The sequence below is a fragment of the Heterodontus francisci genome, chromosome 3 (genome assembly GCF_036365525.1).
Source record: "Heterodontus francisci isolate sHetFra1 chromosome 3, sHetFra1.hap1, whole genome shotgun sequence".
In the NCBI taxonomy this organism is placed as follows: Eukaryota; Metazoa; Chordata; class Chondrichthyes; order Heterodontiformes; family Heterodontidae; genus Heterodontus; species Heterodontus francisci.
In genome coordinates, this window is record NC_090373.1 from 174,825,422 (window position 1) to 174,842,951 (window position 17,530).

A 17,530-nucleotide genomic window follows, 5' to 3' on the forward strand; every position below is an offset into this window, starting at 1 on the left:
GATAATGAAAAGCATAATTCCACCACAGCTCTCCCAGAATTTCATGTTATGTTATGGTCTCTTGCAATCCATTTCCCTGTGGATAACATTCCAATGCACAGATCTACCTCTGAAAACTGGGCCAAAAATAACGCCAGACAAAGGGAAGCGCTCAGCAAGTGGAATTACTATACCTCATAAGTGTTCTGGGACACCTCAGCTGGAAATCTTGGTAGAGGTGCCTCAGTGGGATGAGTTGCAATACCTCAATTAGGTTGACAAAAGCTCTTGGAACCTGAGGAAAGGTTGAAGGTCAAAGTTAAAGATGACATAACAACAGAGGCTATCATTTTGCATATACAGGTCTGCATCAGCCTGGAAGAGAGGTTTGATACACAGATTATCTTTTAGCTAGTTATGTAAAATACTCTAAAATAAAAACAAGAAATGCTGGAACCACTCAGCAGGTCTGGCAGCATCTGTGGAAAGAGAAGCAGAGTTAACGTTTCAGGACGGTGACCCTTCTTCGGAAGGGTCCGAAGAGTTCCAAAGAAGGGTCACTGACCCGAAACGTTAACTCTGCTTCTCTTTCCACAGATGCTGCCAGACCTGCTGAGTGGTTCCAGCATTTCTTGTTTTTATTTCAGATTTCCAGCATTCGCAATATTTTGCTTTTATTTTAGTGTAAAATACTCTGTATGGGTTGGGTATTATTAATAAATTGTACATTTCTTTGATGGTCTCCCACAGCATGCAGCTATGGATTTGCTATTATTTCTGTCTACATAAAAACAGTTATTTCAAAGTAGGTCATTGTTTGAAATGTTTTGAGATGCTTCAGAGAGTTGTGATGGAATACTATATAACATCTTTTTATTTGTTTGTGGGATGTGGGCCTCGCTGGCTAGGCCAGTATTTATTGCCCATCCATAATTGCCCTAGAGAAGGTGGTGGTGAGCTGCCTTCTTGAACCGCTGCAGTCCCTGGATTGTAGGTAGACCCACAGTGCTGTGAGGAAGGGAGTTCCAGGATTTTGACCCAGTGACAATGAAGGGTCGGTGATATAGTTCCAAGTCAGGATGGTGTGTGGCTTGGAGGGGAACTTGCAGGTGGTGATGTTCCCATGTGTCTGCTGCTCTTGTCCTTCTAGGTGGTAGAGGCCACAGGTTTGGAAGGTGCTGTCGAAGGAGCCTGGGTGAGTTGCTGCAGTGCATCTCGTAGATGGTACACACTGCTGCCACTGTGTGCCAGTGGTAGACGGAGTGAATCTTGAAGGATGTGGATGGGGTGCCAGTCAAGTGGACTGCTTTGTCCTGGATGGTGTTGAACTTCTTGAGTGTTGTTGGAGCTGCACCCTTCATTCTGAAAGTCTTCGTTCTTCCATGGCGACAGGTTAATACCATTGCAAGGGGTAACATACAAGAGTTTGGGCGGCACAGTGGCGCAGTGGTTAGCACCGCAGCCTCACAGCTCCAGGGACCCGGGTTCGATTCCGGGTACTGCCTGTGTGGAGTTTGCAAGTTCTCCCTGTGTCTGCGTGGGTTTTCTCCGGGTGCTCCGGTTTCGTCCCACAAGCCAAAAGACTTGCAGGTTGATAGGTAAATTGGCCATTATAAATTGTCACTAGTATAGGTAGGTGGTAGGGAGATATAGGGACAGGTGGGGATGTTTGGCAGGAATATCGGATTAGTGTAGGATTAGTATAAATGGGTGGTTGATGTTCGGCACAGACTCGGTGGGCCGAAGGGCCTGTTTCAGTGCTGTATCTCTAATCTAATCTAATCTAATCTAGTTGTGTATCAGTATCTGGTGGATTGTTTAAATATCTAGGCAAGTGGCCAGTTAGTAAAGAGAGCTACTGTCCCTGTGATTCTGGGCTCATTACTCTGTTTCTGTAAGCATGGTGGGTGGGATTGCTGGGCCCTGAAATTGACCCAATCCCAAATCTTGCGGATGGCATCATTTAATTTTTAGGAGTCGGTAGTCCAACCCTGTAGGTACACATTAGAGGTGCCTGGCCTAACTGCACAGGGCAACACTGACACCCTGCCACTCCAAAAGAGTAGGTCAGAGATTCTCAATGACCCAAAGAGAAAACTGCTTTCCTTCCCCCACAGGTCCGAAATTAGGCAGCCAATTCCCTCTGGGCTCAATTATCTTTCCAAACTCCAAAGTTTGGGGCTTTCTTAAGGCCCAGTATGGAAGTAAGCAGGCGTGGCTTCTGCTGGGCCAACTAAGGGTGAGCTGGCCAGAATTCACAGAGTAGCCCTGAGAACACCCTCAGACATGCCACCAGATCTCCCCGCTCCCCAACTGAAATTTAGGACATAGCTCTTGAGTGGTGGAAATCAGGTGGATCTGGGAAGCCTGGGGGGGGTGGTGGTGGGGGGGTCAGCCTTTCAGTTTTAAAATGTCAGGCAGTTACAGGGATGATGACATACTGCTCAGCCCATTATCTGCTCATCCCCAAAGTCATCAAGTAGCTGTACCCGCCCCAAAAGACATTAGGTTAAAAAATCAAAAAGTTAAAAAATCACCAATGAAAGGTTGGGCAGAATCCAATGAGTTGAGAAGTTGACTGAGGTAATGTAAACCTACCTCTTTGTGGAGGATATCTAGCGCTTCTTCAATTCGCCTCGCAAAGTTCAAAGCAGAAAAGTAAGCCTAAGAAGAAGAACAAAGAAAATAGGTTAGACAGGCGTGGTAACCTATAAATACAAAGAAGCTGAGAACCAACAATCACCCAGAAATGCGGCTGACAAGTTTCAGCTTGCATCCAGAAAGGCTGTAAAGTTGCTGGATCAATGTCACTGTGTCCCCCATCTGCGCCAGCCTAAAGCTGGAGCTACATCAGCTCCGGGACTTATTTACATGTTGCCAGACTCCTGCTGCAGCTCGCTGGGATAACAAACTGTCTGGCTGCTACCCTGAGCCAGCAGGCTGTGGCTGAAAATTAAATCAGTTGGTAAATTGGGCGGCCCAGGTATGCATTAGATTAGACTCAGCTGGCCAAATGATGAAAATCCCCCAACTGCCCAACACACTTTCAAACATCAGGTGTACACTTACCATCTCCACTCACAAAACATATCCCCCCATTCTAATACTGACAAAGTACAACCTTCCACAAAACACACACCGGGGTGGGGGGGTAATTTTTACACCCAGATGATGGGCGATAGTGGGTCTGGGGTGGTTAAATCAGTAATAATAGGAGGCCTGATCCTAGTTCACCATGAATGTGCTTACCTCCAGTTTAACTGGACAGGGATTAGGGTGTCTGAGTAATCCACCGGACACTTAATTATAATATTTAAATTAGCTCAATTCCTCAGATTTTGGGAAGCGTTTCAATGGAGCACCTGTGGGCCAGGAATCCCTGTGTTCAGGAATCCCTGCAGTTAAAGGCAATGGGAGTAGCCACATCAGGCGGCACAGTGGCGCTGTGGTTAGCACCGCAGCCTCACAGCTCCAGGGACCCGGGTTCGATTCCGGGTACTGCCTGTGTGGAGTTTGCAAGTTCTCCCTGTGTCTGCGTGGGTTTTCTCCGGGTGCTCCGGTTTCCTCCCACAAGCCAAAAGACTTGCAGGTTGATAGGTAAATTGGCCATTATAAATTGTCACTAGTGTAGGTAGGTGGTAGGGAAATATAGGGACAGGTGGGGATGTTTGGTAGGAATATGGGATTAGTGTAGGATTAGTATAAATGGGTGGTTGATGTTCGGCACAGACTCGGTGGGCCGAAGGGCCTGTTTCAAAGCTGTATCTCTAATCTAATCTAATCATCCAGCAGGTAACTGCTTGTGGGTCAAGAGGAACACAGTGCTTCCCCAGCCCTTCATGCAGATCTTCTGACATAATCGCTGCCTCCCTGTGATCTCTCCCTCTCTGCCATCTCCCCTACCCCTAGTCTCTTACTCCCTTTGATCCCCTCCCCCAATCTTTCCCTCCCCCAATCTCACCCCCTCCCACTACCTCACCCTGCCCACAATCCCCTCCTCTCCATGATCTCCCCCTCCCTTTTCACTGCTGCATTCCGAGCTCCCCATCGCACCCCCTCCAATTATGTCCCAATCTTCCCCAATTGTCAAGTACACCATTCCCAGCAATCCCCAGCTGTGGCCTTCTATCGCAGGCTTTCCCATCGGCTGCCGGCCAGCCTGTCAATCTGACTGGCTGCCAGGAGGGAGTAAAAGAAATGCTAATGAGGTCCTGCCATTAAATGCGTAATTTCCCAGTCACAAACACATGTTCCCACTTCGTCCCTGCATCTCCATTAATATCTGGCCTTGTGTGTGCTTCCCTCTCTACAAATGTGGCATAGAGAACAACCTTATAATGCAGCTTACCCTACAACATGCTTCCTTTGTGTCTACATTCAGTAAATTTAAAGAAGAATACCCATTTTATTCCAGCACTTATTCTATTTAATTCATACCCTCTAACCCTGCAAACACTTTGTCAAAACACCTGACTTCCAGAGAGGAATTGGATAAAATGGAACCAGTTGCAGGGCTATGGAGAAACAGCAGGAGAGTGGGATAATTGAATGGCTTTCACAGGCACAATGGCTGAATGGCCTCCTTCTGTGTTGTAAGATTCTATGGAGACAATTTCAACCTAACCCGCCCATCGGGAAACTGATAGGATCAGATGCAATGCTGGTTTTATAACCCTTCTGATTTTTTTCTCCATGAAGTTAATGGCTGGCATGTAGAACTGGTGTTCTACCCGATCTGACAGGTTTTCTGCCTGGTCAGTTAGGTTTATTTATTTATAACACTAATTTTGGATTTTTTTCAATAATCTGTCTTTATTTTAAAAATTTATATTCTTTTGATAGAGTTAATTTTTCATTGTGGAAGATCATGGTGGGAGGCAGTAAAATGCAGTAAAATGCACTTCATACCAGCTAATCTACGCTTCACACAATGTAACAAAAGCACTCAAAAATGGAAGGTGCATATTTCAAGAGGTGATCAACTTAATTGTACAAGCAAGATTGTCAACAATTTGGGTTGTTTCTTAGGCTCTGAGCCATTCTGGCCCTCACATCCATAAAATGATTTGGTTACCGAATCGGTGCAATAATTGCACACATCATTTCCTCCAATAAACAAGCTGATAATCTTCCAGTCATTCTGAAAATCGATTTTCTAGAAAAGAAAATGAGAAACACCATCAGTTTTTTGAGCCATTCCTATTGAAGGAGCTAACCCACAAGCGATGCCATTGCGTCAATTCACTGATCTCACGCTCCAAGCAGGGGAATACACTCAACAGGACCGCAGACCAGGAATAGAGCTACGTTACCGTATAACCTGGTACTGACAAGCATGGCTCCCCTCCTCATTGTGAGGCCAGCAGGAAATGTGCAATTCAGAATGAAAAGCAATGTGAGACAGCAGAGTGCTCCCTCAATACTCTGTCTGCATTGTATATAAGCTAATGCATCCTTGGCTGATTGGGGAATCTACAACAATCTCAGCCTAATGGGGGTCGGCCATTTAGGACTGAAATGAGGAGAAATTTCTTCACCCAAAGGGTTGTGAATCTTTGGAATTCTCTACCCCAGAGGGTTGTGGATGGTCAGTCGTTAAGTATGTTCAGGACAGAGTCAACAGATTTTTGCGTACTAAGGGAATTGAAATATGAGAATAGCGTGGGAAGTTGGAGTTGAGATAGAAGATCAGCCACGACCTTATTGAATGGTGGAGAAGGCTCGAAGGGCCTCATGGCCTACTCCTGCTCCTAATTCTTCTATTTTTATGTTCTTGAGGTGTGTAAATGGCCCTCTAGTCACTGGTAATTCAGTGAGTTAAAGGGATAAGCAGTCTTACAATTGTGTTGAGCCAATGCCTGATAGTCCATGTTGAAATGCAGAGATATGCAATCTCATGCAATTTCCTGTTAGTTAATAAGTAGAGTCCTGCAATCTCTTCTTGAGAATGCTCCAGTCTGATCCCACAAACCTTCATCAGATGTGCAGTATGTAGCCCAACTGCTGGTAACCTTGTAACTTAACCAGGTTTAGCCACAGTATTGGAACATGTTACACATAACCATAAAAACCGTCTCATTTATACAGAGGGTCATGAGTAAGAACTGCTCCCAATTGGATTTGGCTATCAAGTATAAGGGGAAGACCCTGCTCACCAGTGAGGCCTTCAAATTTGGATTAAAGATTTCGAAAGCAAAGATTTATTATTAGGGAAATCTTACCGAATTATTTTTCATGATGTTCACTAATCTTCTCGCTTGAGCTGGAAGATCTCTAGCCATTGGGAGAAAAAATGCATTTAATAAATTATAACATTTCTCTTTCAGATTCCCTTCTTGCTGTCTTTGAACATGGGATTTAAATTAGTGTTTGGCAGGCCTCAGAATCCTGCTACATTATAGTGGGACTTGTGGTTTCCCACCTGTCCCGGGACTTCAAATATTTTTATAATAATAATAAATGCACAGTAGCCTATGATGGATTTTTAAGTCTTCACATCTCCCTTTCACCTGACCCACCACCAATACCAACACTGGTTCCAGGAACACAGCAGCATACCTTGTGCCCAGCTGTGCTGAGGCAGGAATGGCAGAAAATATTAACCAATTCTTTCCATTTGCATCTCATTATAATATGTCATGTTTGAGCAGGCATATTATACACCCAATGTCATTTGTGGCAGGAATTTCTTTTGTTATTAGTTCATGGGATGTGGGCGTCACTGGCAAGGCTAGCATTTATTGCCCATCTATAATTGCCCTTGAGAACCTGGTGAGAAGCTACCTTCTTGAACCTCTGCAGTCCCTGGACTGTAGGTAGACCCACAGTGCTGTTAGGAAGGGAGTTCCAGGATTTTGACCCAGTGACAGTGAAGGAACTGTGATATTTTTTTTTTCCAAAATATACTTTATTCATAAAAATCTGTAAAAATTACATTGCCAAACAGTTTCCAAACAGCACGAAAAAATACAAACATTGCAAAGGAGATCTGTTTCTTTCAATAATGTCATGAGTCTCTTCCCAACCCTTCCGTTTCACAATTGTCATGTCAATTACAGTTTTACATTTACAGCAATTGAGAATATTAATGGTACAGTTCGAGGGGCTTCCGATGGTTCCAGCCCCTCAGTCCAGCTTGGTGGGGGAACCTTACACTGTGGTCTTTCCCCATTGAGCCTTTGCTGCGGCTGCCCCAAGGACTGTGATATAGTTCCAAGTCAGGATGGTGTGTGACTTGGAGGGGAACTTGCAAGTGGTGGTGTTCCCATGTGTCTGCTGCCCTTGTCCTTCTAAGCGGTAGGGGTCACAAGTTTGGGACGTGCTGTCAAAGTTGCCTTGGTGAGTTGCTGCATTGCATCGTTTAGATGGTACACACTGCTGTGGTGGAGGAAGTGAATGTTTAATGTGGTGGATGGGGTGCGTCAAGTGGGCTGCTTTGTCCTGGCTGGTATTGAGCTTCTTGAGTGTTTTTGGAGCTGCACCCAACCAGGCAAGAGGAAAATATTCCATCACATTCTAAAAGGCATTAAGGTGGACAAGTCCCCAGGTCCGGATGGGATCTATCCCAGGTTACTGAGGGAAGCGAGAGAGGAAATAGCTGGGGCCTTAACGGATATCTTTGCAGCATCCTTAAACACGGGTGAGGTCCCGGAGAACTGGAGAATTGCTAATGTTGTCCCCTTGTTTAAGAAGGGTAGCAGGGATAATCCAGGTAATTATAGACCGGTGAGCCTGACGTCAGTGGTAGGGAAGCTGCTGGAGAAGATACTGAGAGATAGGATCTATTCCCATTTGGAAGAAAATGGGCTTATCAGTGATAGGCAACATGGTTTTGTGCAGGGAAGGTCATGTCTTACCAACTTAATAGAATTCTTTGAGGAAGTGACAAAGTTGATTGATGAGGGAAGGGCTGCAGATGTCGTATACATGGACTTCAGTAAGGCGTTTGATAAGGTTCCCCATGGTAGGTTGATGGAGAAAGTGAAGTCGCATGGGGTCCAGGGTGTACTAGCTAGATGGATAAAGAACTGGCTGGGCAACAGGAGACAGAGAGTAGCAGTGGAAGGGAGTTTCTCAAAATGGAGACGTGTGACCAGTGGTGTTCCACAGGGATCCGTGCTGGGACCACTGTTGTTTGTGATATACATAAATGATTTGGAGGAAAGTATAGGTGGTCTGAATAGCAAGTTTGCAGACGACACTAAGATTGGTGGAGTAGCAGATAGTGAAGGGGACTGTCAGAGAATACAGCAGAATATAGATAGATTGGAGAGTTGGGCAGAGAAATGGCAGATGGAGTTCAATCCGGGCAAATGCGAGGTGATGCATTTTGGAAGATCCAATTCAAGAATGAACTATACAATAACTCTCACCTCACTTCTTGAATTCAGCTCTCTCCATGTTTGGGCCCAGGTTGCAATATAGCCTGGAGCCAAGTAGTCCTGGTGGAACCCAAACTGAGCATCAGTGAGCAGGTTATTGCTGAATAAGTGCTGCTTGATAGCACTGCTAATGACACCTTCCTTTGCTGGTGATTGAAAGTAGATTGATGCGGCAGTAAATGGCCAGATTGGATTTGTCCTGCTTTTTGTGAACATGACATACCTGGGCAGGTTTCCACATTGTTGTGTGGATGCCAGTGTTTTAGCTGTACTGGAACAGCATAGCTTGAGATGGGGCTTGATCTAGAGCACAGGTCCTCAGCACTGCAGCTGGGATGTTGTCAGGGCCCATAGCCTTTGCCATATCTAGTACGTTCAACCATTTCTGGAGTGCAGTAAATCAAATTACCTGAAGAGTGAGAGGGGAATAAGGAGAATGGCTCCGAAAGAATATTCTGCTATAGTCACTCAAGTTACCTTGAGGAACGTGTGTAACTCCTGCGTAAAACTCTGCTTCTTAGATATGACAGTATGGAAACAGAACTCAAGTACATACAAGGCTAAGGCTCCGGAGACAGCTTGATTCAGGAATGCTCTTGGATTTTCCTGATTCCCCTTTCCAGTCGAAAATCCAGTCAATGAAGGGTTAAATTCACGAAGAATATCTGAAGGAAAGATACCAGGAGATATTATGGGGAAAACAATAATTGCCGCCACACAACCTGTTAACAAATTCAAAGAAAAATTAAATATCAGCAATGTTTATTGATGGAGAGTCTTCTGATGTATCTTACCATCAGTGATCACAAGCCAAAAATGGATGAGGAAGGCCATTAGCACAACCTAGCTAATCTACTGAGAATGACCCGACACTCCACTCATTACATTATCCAATCGTTGCTTAAATGCTTCAAGGACTTCATTTCCACTACCCTACTCGGAAGTTTATTCTGCACTCTTTGCATCCAAGATCTTTTTACTATTTAAAATGTGATGCAACTTCAATAATGATCCTGTTGCACTCCCGAGCTAACAGGGCACATTTCCAGTCAGCAACCGATTTTCCCTCACTGGGAGCTCTGGCCCTGCAGTGTTCAACCAAATCGGGAGCCTTGCTGTAAGATCTTGGAGAGTGAAAAAAAAACTCGGTGTGGTCAAATCTCCACGGGGTTCTCCCGATCTCTCACCAGAACTTCAGCAAAAATGCTGGGGAAATGATGGAAACAACAGAGGTTACACTCGGAGATTAGGGGGACAAACACTCAAAACAAAATTCTGCCTAGACTATTATTTTCTTTCGTAAATTGGGGAAGCACTCAACAAAATAGGATTCTCCTTCACCTTTAACTAATTTTTACCCGTTTCAAAATAATTTCCTCTCCCCCACTCCCCACGTAGGGCTGGATTTTGTTGTCCTGCAGCTTCTCATGGCAGCTGGTATGCGAAATGGCGGCAGTCCTGCCTGTATTATTTTTGGCCGCGCCTGATGTTGGATTATGGAGTTCAACCCTCTTCCCCCACCAACCACCCCCCAACAATACTCACTTAGAGTTCCCCCATCCCCCCTCCCACAGTATTCACTGACAGAGGTCCGCCATCCCCCTCCCACAGTATTCACTTACAGAGTTCCGCCATCCCCCCTCCCACAGTATTCACTTACAGAGTTCCCCCATCCCTCCTCCCACAGTATTCACTTACGGAGTTCCGCCATCCCCCCTCACACAGTATTCACTTATGGAGTTCCGCCATCCCCCATCACCCACACAATGTTCCCCCATCCCCCGTCCCACAGTACTCACTTACGGAGTTCCCCCATCCCCCCTCCCACAGTATTCACTTACAGAGTTCCGCCATCCCCCCTCCCACAGTATTCACTTACGGAGTTCCTCCATCCCCCGTCCCACAGTACCCACACAATGTTCCCCCATCCCCCCTCCCACAGTATTCACTTACAGAGTTCCGCCATCCCCCCTCCCACAGTATTCACTTATGGAGTTCCGCCATCCCCCATCCCACAGTACCCACACAATGTTCCCCCATCCCCCGTCCCACAGTACTCACTTACGGTGCTCCCCCATCCCCCCTCCCACAGTATTCACGAACAGAGTGCCGCCATCCCCCCTCCCACAGTATTCACTTACAGAGTTCCGCCATCCCCCCTCACACAGTCCTCACTTAGAGTTCCCCCATTCCCCCCTCCCACAGCACCCACTTACAAAGTTCCCCCATTCCCCCCTCCCACAGTATTCAATTACAGAGTTCCGCCATCACCCCCTCCCACAGTACCCACTTACAAGGTTCCCCATACCCCCTCCCACAGTACTCACTTAGAGTTCCGCCATTCCCCCTCCCACAGTATTCACTTACAGAGTTTCCCCATCCCCCCTCCTACAGTATTCACTTACAGAGTTTCCCCATCCCCCCTCCTACAGTATTCACTTAGAGTTCCCCCATTCCCCCCTCCCACAGTACTCACTTAGAGTTCCCCCATTCCCCACTCCCACAGTATTCACTTACAGAGTTCCGCCATCCCCCCTCCCACAGTCCTCACTTACAGAGTTTCCCCATCCCCCCTCCTACAGTATTCACTTACAGAGTTCCCCCATTCCCCCCTCCCACAGTACTCACTTAGAATTCCCCCATTCCCCACTCCCACAGTATTCACTTAGAGTTCCCCCATACCCCCTCCCACAGTATTCACTTACAGAGTTCCCCCATTCCCCCCTCCCACAGTACTCACTTAGAATTCCCCCATTCCCCACTCCCACAGTATTCACTTAGAGTTCCGCCATCCCCCCTCCCACAGTCCTCACTTACAGAGTTCCGCCATCCCCCCTCCCACAGTACTCACTTACAGAGTTCCGCCATCCCCCCTCCCACAGTCCTCACTTACAGAGTTCCCCCATCCCCCCACCCACAGTATTCACTTACAGAGTTCCGCCATCCCCCCCTCCCACAGTACGCACTTACAGAGTTTCCCCATCCCCCCTCCGACAGTATTCACTTAGAGTTCCCCCATTCCCCCCTCCCACAGTACTCAATTACAGAGATCCCCCATTCCCCACTCCCACAGTATTCACTTAGAGTTGCGCCATCCCCCCTCCCACAGTACTCACTTACAGAGTTTCCCCATACCCCCTCCCACAGTACTCACTTACAGAGTTCCCCCATTCCCCCCCCACAGTACTCACTTACAGAGTTCCGCCATCCCCCCTCCCACAGTACTCACTTACAGAGTTTCCCCATCCCCCCTCCCACAGTACTCACTTACAGAGTTCCCCCATTCCCCCCTCCCACAGTATTCACTTACGGAGTTCCGTCATCCCCCCCTCCCACAGTACCCACTTACAATGTTCCCCCATCCCCCCTCCCACAGTACTCACTTACGGAGTTCCCATATTCCCCCCTCCCACAGCACCCACTTACAGAGTTCCCCCATCCCCCCTCCCACAGTATTCACTTACAGAGTTCCGCCATCCCCCCTCCCACAGTACTCACTTAGAATTCCCCCATTCCCCACTCCCACAGTATTCACTTACAGAGTTCCGTCATCCCCCCCTCCCACAGTACTCACTTACAGAGTTTCCCCATACCCCCTCCCACAGTATTCACTTACAGAGTTCCCCCATTCCCCCCCCACAGCACCCACTTACAGAGTTCCCCCATCCCCCCTCCCACAGTATTCACTTACAGAGTTCCGCCATCCCCCCTCCCACAGTACTCACTTAGAATTCCCCCATTCCCCACTCCCACAGTATTCACTTACAGAGTTCCGTCATCCCCCCCTCCCACAGTACTCACTTACAGAGTTTCCCCAGACCCCCTCCCACAGTACTCACTGACAGAGTTCCGCCATCCCCCCTCCCACAGTACTCACTTACAGAGTTTCCCCATACCCCCTCCCACAGTACTCACTTACAGAGTTCCCCCATTCCCCCCCCACAGGACTCACTTACAGAGTTCCGCCATCCCCCCTCCCACAGTACTCACTTACAGAGTTTCCCCATCCCCCCTCCCACAGTACTCACTTACAGAGTTCCCCCATTCCCCCCTCCCACAGTATTCACTTACGGAGTTCCGTCATCCCCCCCTCCCACAGTACCCACTTACAATGTTCCCCCATCCCCCCTCCCACAGTACTCACTTACGGAGTTCCCATATTCCCCCCTCCCACAGCACCCACTTACAGAGTTCCCCCATCCCCCCTCCCACAGTATTCACTTACAGAGTTCCGCCATCCCCCCTCCCACAGTACTCACTTAGAATTCCCCCATTCCCCACTCCCACAGTATTCACTTACATAGTTCCGTCATCCCCCCCTCCCACAGTACCCACTTACAATGTTCCCCCATCCCCCCTCCCACAGTACTCACTTACAGAGTTCCCCCATTCCCCCCTCCCACAGCACCCACTAACAGAGTTCCCCCATCCCCCCTCCCACAGTACTCAATTACGGAGTTCCCCCATTCCCCCCTCCCACAGTACTCACTTACAAAGTTCCCCCATCCCCCCTCCCACAGTATTCACTTACAGAGTTCCGCCATCCCCCCTCCCACAGTATTCACTTACGGAGTTCCTCCATCCCCTGTCCCACAGTACCCACACAATGTTCCCCCATCCCCCCTCCCACAGTATTCACTTACAGAGTTCCGCCATCCCCCCTCCCACAGTACTCAATTACGGAGTTCCCCCATTCCCCCCTCCCACAGTACTCACTTACAAAGTTCCCCCATACCCCCTCCCACAGTATTCACTTACAGAGTTCCGCCATCCCCCCTCCCACAGTCCTCACTTACAGAGTTCCCCCATCCCCCCACCCAAAGTATTCACTTACAAAGTTCCCCCATTCCCCGCTCCCACAGTACCCACTTACAAAGTTCCCCATCCCCCCTCCCACAGTATTCACTTACAGAGTTTCCCCATCCCCCCTCACACAGTCCTCACTTACAGAGTTCCCCCATTCCCCCCTCCCACAGGATTCACTTACAGACTTCCCCCAGCCCCCTCCCACAGTATTCACTTACAGAGTTCCGCCATCCCCCCTCACACAGTCCTCACTTAGAGTTCCCCCATTCCCCCCTCCCACAGCACCCACTTACAAAGTTCCCCCATTCCCCCCTCCCACAGTATTCAATTACAGAGTTCCGCCATCACCCCCTCCCACAGTACCCACTTACAAAGTTCCCCATCCCCCCTCCCACAGTACTCACTTTGAGTTCCGCCATTCCCCCTCCCACAGTATTCACTTACAGAGTTTCCCCATCCCCCCTCCTACAGTATTCACTTACAGAGTTCCCCCATTCCCCCCTCCCACAGTACTCAATTACAGAGATCCCCCATTCCCCACTCCCACAGTATTCACTTAGAGTTCCGCCATCCCCCCTCCCACAGTACTCACTTACAGAGTTTCCCCATACCCCCTCCCACAGGACTCACTTACAGAGTTCCCCCATTCCCCCCCCCCACCACAGTACTCACTTACAGAGTTCCGCCATCCCCCCTCCCACAGTACTCACTTACAGAGTTTCCCCATCCCCCCTCCCACAGTACTCACTTACAGAGTTCCCCCATTCCCCCCTCCCACAGTATTCACTTACGGAGTTCCGTCATCCCCCCCTCCCACAGTACCCACTTACAATGTTCCCCCATCCCCCCTCCCACAGTTCTCACTTACGGAGTTCCCATATTCCCCCCTCCCACAGCACCCACTTAGAGTTCCCCCATCCCCCCTCCCACAGTATTCACTTACAGAGTTCCGCCATCCCCCCCTCCCACAGTACTCACTTAGAGTTTCCCCATCCCCCCTCCTACAGTATTCACTTACAGAGTTCCCCCATTCCCCCCTCCCACAGTACTCACTTAGAGTTCCCCCACTCCCACAGTATTCACTTACAATGTTCCCCCATCCCCCCTCCCACAGTTCTCACTTACGGAGTTCCCATATTCCCCCCTCCCACAGCACCCACTTAGAGTTCCCCCATCCCCCCTCCCACAGTATTCACTTACAGAGTTCCGCCATCCCCCCCTCCCATAGTACTCACTTACGGAGTTCCCCCATTCCCCCCTCCCACAGCACCCACTTACAGAGTTCCCCCATCCCCCCTCCCACAGTACTCAATTACGGAGTTCCCCCATTCCCCCCTCCCACAGTACTCACTTCCAAAGTTCCCCCATCCCCCCTCCCACAGTATTCACTTACAGATTTCCGCCATCCCCCCTCCCACAGTATTCACTTACAGAGTTCCGCCATCCCCCCTCCCACAGTATTCACTTACAGAGTTCCGCCATCCCCCCTCCCACAGTCCTCACTTACAGAGTTTCCCCATCCCCCCTCCCACAGTCCTCACTTACAAAGTTCCCCCATTCCCCGCTCCCACAGTACCCACTTACAAAGTTCCCCATCCCACAGTATTCACTTACAGAGTTCCGCCATCACCCCTCCCACAGTATTCACTGACAGAGTTCCGCCATCCCCCCTCCCACAGTATTCACTTATGGAGTTCCGCCATCCGCCATCCCACACTACCCACACAATGTTCCCCCATCCCCCGTCCCACAGTACTCACTTACGGAGTTCCCCCTTTTCCCTCCCACAGTATTCACTTACAGAGTTTCCCCATCCCCCCTCCCACAGTACTCACTTACAGAGTTCCGCCATCCCCCCTCCCACAGTACTCACTTACAGAGTTCCCCCATCCCCCCTCCCACAGTATTCACTTACAGAGTTCCGCCATCCCCCCTCCCACAGTACTCACTTACAGAGTTTCCCCATACCCCCTCCCACAGTACTCACTTACAGATTTCCGCCATCCCCCCTCCCACAGTATTCACTTACAGAGTTCCCCCATCCCCCGTCCCACAGTACCCACACAATGTTCCCCCATCCCCCCTCCCACAGTACTCACTTACAGAGTTTCCCCATCCCCCCTCCCACAGTACTCACTTACAGAGTTCCGCCATCCCCCCTCCCACAGTACTCACTTACAGAGTTTCCCCATCCCCCCTCACACAGTCCTCACTTACAGAGTTCCCCCATTCCCCCCTCCCACAGGATTCACTTGCAGACTTCCCCCAGCCCCCTCCCACAGTATTCACTTACAAAGTTCCCCCATTCCCCCCTCCCACAGTATTCACTTACAAAGTTCCCCCATCCCCCCTCACACAGTATTCACTTACAGAGTTCCCCCATCCCCCCTCACACAGTATTCACTTAGAGTTCCGCCATCCCCCCTCACACAGTCCTCACTTACAGAGTTCCCCCATTCCCCCCTCCCACAGCACCCACTTACAAAGTTCCCCCATTCCCCCCTCCCACAGTATTCAATTACAGAGTTCCGCCATCACCCCCTCCCACAGTACCCACTTACAAAGTTCCCCATCCCCCCTCCCACAGTACTCACTTAGAGTTCCGCCATTTCCCCTCCCACAGTATTCACTTACAGAGTTTCCCCATCCCCCCTCCTACAGTATTCACTTACAGAGTTTCCCCATCCCCCCTCCTACAGTATTCACTTACAGAGTTTCCCCATCCCCCCTCCTACAGTATTCACTTACAGAGTTCCGCCATCCCCCCTCCCACAGTACTCACTTAGAGTTCCCCCATTCCCCACTCCCACAGTATTCACTTACAGAGTTCCGCCATCCCCCCTCCCACAGTACTCACTTACAGAGTTCCGCCATACCCCCTCCCACAGTATTCACTTAGAGTTCCCCCATTCCCCCCTCCCATAGTACTCAATTACAGAGATCCCCCATTCCCCACTCCCACAGTATTCACTTAGAGCTCCGCCATCCCCCCTCCCACAGTACTCACTTACAGAGTTTCCCCATACCCCCTCCCACAGTATTCACTTAGAGTTCCCCCATTCCCCCCCCACAGTACTCACTTACAGAGTTCCGCCATCCCCCCTCCTACAGTATTCACTTAGAGCTCCGCCATCCCCCCTCCCACAGTACTCACTTACAGAGTTCCCCCATTCCCCCCCCACAGTACTCACTTACAGAGTTCCGCCATCCCCCCTCCCACAGTACTCACTTACAGAGTTTCCCCATACCCCCTCCCACAGTACTCACTTACAGAGTTCCCCCATTCCCCCCCCCACAGTACTCACTTACAGAGTTCCGCCATCCCCCCTCCCACAGTACTCACTTACAGAGTTTCCCCATCCCCCCCTCCCACAGTACTCACTTACAAAGTTCCCCCATTCCCCCCTCCCACAGTATTCACTTACGGAGTTCCGTCATCCCCCCCTCCCACAGTACCCACTTACAATGTTCCCCCATCGCCCCTCCTACAGTATTCACTTACAGAGTTCCCCCATTCCCCCCTCCCACAGTACTCACTTAGAGTTCCCCCACTCCCACAGTATTCACTTACAGAGTTCCCCCATCCCCCCTCCCACAGTACTCACTTACGGAGTTCCCATATTCCCCCCTCCCACAGCACCCACTTACAGAGTTTCCCCATCCCCCCTCCTACAGTATTCACTTACAGAGTTCCCCCATTCCCCCCTCCCACAGTACTCACTTAGAGTTCCCCCACTCCCACAGTATTCACTTACAGAGTTCCCCCATCCCCCCTCCCACAGTACTCAATTACAGAGTTCCCCCATTCCCCCCTCCCACAGTACTCACTTACAAAGTTCCCCCATCCCCCCTCCCACAGTATTCACTTACAGATTTCCGCCATCCCCCCTCCCACAGTATTCACTTACAGAGTTCCGCCATCCCCCCTCCCACAGTATTCACTTACAGAGTTCCGCCATCCCCCCTCCCACAGTCCTCACTTACAGAGTTTCCCCATCCCCCCTCCCACAGTCCTCACTTACAAAGTTCCCCCATTCCCCGCTCCCACAGTACCCACTTACAAAGTTCCCCATCCCACAGTATTCACTTACAGAGTTCCGCCATCACCCCTCCCACAGTATTCACTGACAGAGTTCCGAAATCCCCCCTCCCACAGTATTCACTTATGGAGTTCCGCCATCCGCCATCCCACACTACCCACACAATGTTCCCCCATCCCCCGTCCCACAGTACTCACTTACGGAGTTCCCCCATTTCCCCTCCCACAGTATTCACTTACAGAGTTTCCCCATCCCCCCTCCCACAGTACTCACTTACAGAGTTCCGCCATCCCCCCTCCCACAGTACTCACTTACAGAGTTCCC

General features: G+C 49.6%; 1 protein-coding gene across 2 annotated transcripts in view; it reads right to left on the reverse strand.

The window, feature by feature from the left end:
* plb1 (phospholipase B1) overlaps nt 1-17,530 on the reverse strand; it is a 234,932-nt gene that overhangs the window by 76,532 nt on the left and 140,870 nt on the right. For both annotated transcript variants that reach the window (XM_068019539.1, XM_068019548.1), the window contains exons 36-40: nt 8,917-9,025; nt 6,201-6,252; nt 5,054-5,134; nt 2,578-2,643; nt 174-274 (exon numbers count right to left, since the gene is read on the reverse strand). In XM_068019539.1, the coding sequence (XP_067875640.1) occupies nt 174-274; nt 2,578-2,643; nt 5,054-5,134; nt 6,201-6,252; nt 8,917-9,025 (409 nt within the window). The remainder of the gene's footprint in view (nt 1-173; nt 275-2,577; nt 2,644-5,053; nt 5,135-6,200; nt 6,253-8,916; nt 9,026-17,530) is intronic.